General features: G+C 62.5%; 1 protein-coding gene across 1 annotated transcript in view; it reads right to left on the bottom strand.

The window, feature by feature from the left end:
• The window catches only part of LOC104084320 (DNA (cytosine-5)-methyltransferase 1-like), a gene marked incomplete at both ends in the record, with an annotated part of 2,307 nt that overhangs the window by 158 nt on the left and 1,135 nt on the right, over window positions 1-1,014 (bottom strand). The window contains 4 exons of the mRNA XM_009588096.1: window positions 12-143; window positions 218-402; window positions 594-735; window positions 839-1,008. Coding sequence (XP_009586391.1) covers window positions 12-143; window positions 218-402; window positions 594-735; window positions 839-1,008 — 629 coding nt within the window. The remainder of the gene's footprint in view (window positions 1-11; window positions 144-217; window positions 403-593; window positions 736-838; window positions 1,009-1,014) is intronic.

Genomic DNA, 1,014 nt, shown 5'->3' with positions numbered 1-1,014 from the left:
GGGAGCCCCGGATCTGCCGCTGGAACCAGGACTGGGGCTCCCCGTTGTAGGAGATCTCCAAGGCAGAGGCACCGTTCCTGATCTCTGGCAGGTCGGACATGGTGTCCCGCACGGTGATGGTGCGGAAGGGGCCGGAATACGTCCTGGGAGGAAGGAGGGAGCCGTGAGCGGCCGAAACCTCGCCCTCGTCAGCCCCGGCATGGCTCTGAAGGCTCACCGGGTGATATTGCTAACGAACTTCTTGTCGTCCACCACGACACTCAGCTGACAGGCACGGGGCGCGAACACGTGCAAAGGCTCGGGGAACATGGGCAGCTTCTCGCCGGGAGCTGCGGCAAGGACGATGGCTCTCCTTCGCGTCTGGGCCACGCCGTACTGGCCAGCCCGGGAAGGAAGGGACAACTCCTGAAGGCGCTGGAGCTTCCCCATCCAGTCTGTGCCCTCGAAGAGCTGGGAACGTCCCCCAAGCCACCGAGGGAAGCCAAGTAGCAACGCAGCCAACGGCTCGTTTGGTGGGGACGGTTCACGGCAGAGCCAGGTGAGAGGAGGGTTTTCACCCCAGTTAACCATCTCGGGGTCACCCAACACCCTACCTGTAGGACCCCGAAGGTGCACTGGTAACCCATGCGGACAAGGCAGCGGAGGGTGAGCTTCAGCACCATGGAACGCTTGAAGGACACAAAGTTCCTGACGTTCTCCAGAAGGAAGAACCGCGGTCTGTAGTAGTCACAGTAGCTGCGAGGAGGGAGAGGGACACGCAGGCAAGGACAGAACAACATTTGAGGTGGGAGCCCGCGCCCGCACCCCAACACAGCTCCTCGCCACCTCCTCTGCTCACCTGAGGAAGGAGACCACCAGGGAGTTCTTGAACTTGGAGTAGGTGCGGGAGTTGAAGCGGTTCATGCCGCTGAAGCCCTGGCACGGGGGACCACCACACAGCATCTCCACATCCCCCTTCTGCGGCAGCTTCTGCCCCCGCGAGCTGGTCTTCTCGCCGGACATGACCAGCTTCAG

Source organism: Fulmarus glacialis, unplaced genomic scaffold (assembly GCF_000690835.1).
Source record: "Fulmarus glacialis isolate BGI_N327 unplaced genomic scaffold, ASM69083v1 scaffold42631, whole genome shotgun sequence".
Classification (NCBI taxonomy): Eukaryota; Metazoa; Chordata; class Aves; order Procellariiformes; family Procellariidae; genus Fulmarus; species Fulmarus glacialis.
The sequence above is the reverse complement of the archived record's forward strand: the minus strand, read 5'-3'. Positions and strand labels throughout refer to the sequence as shown.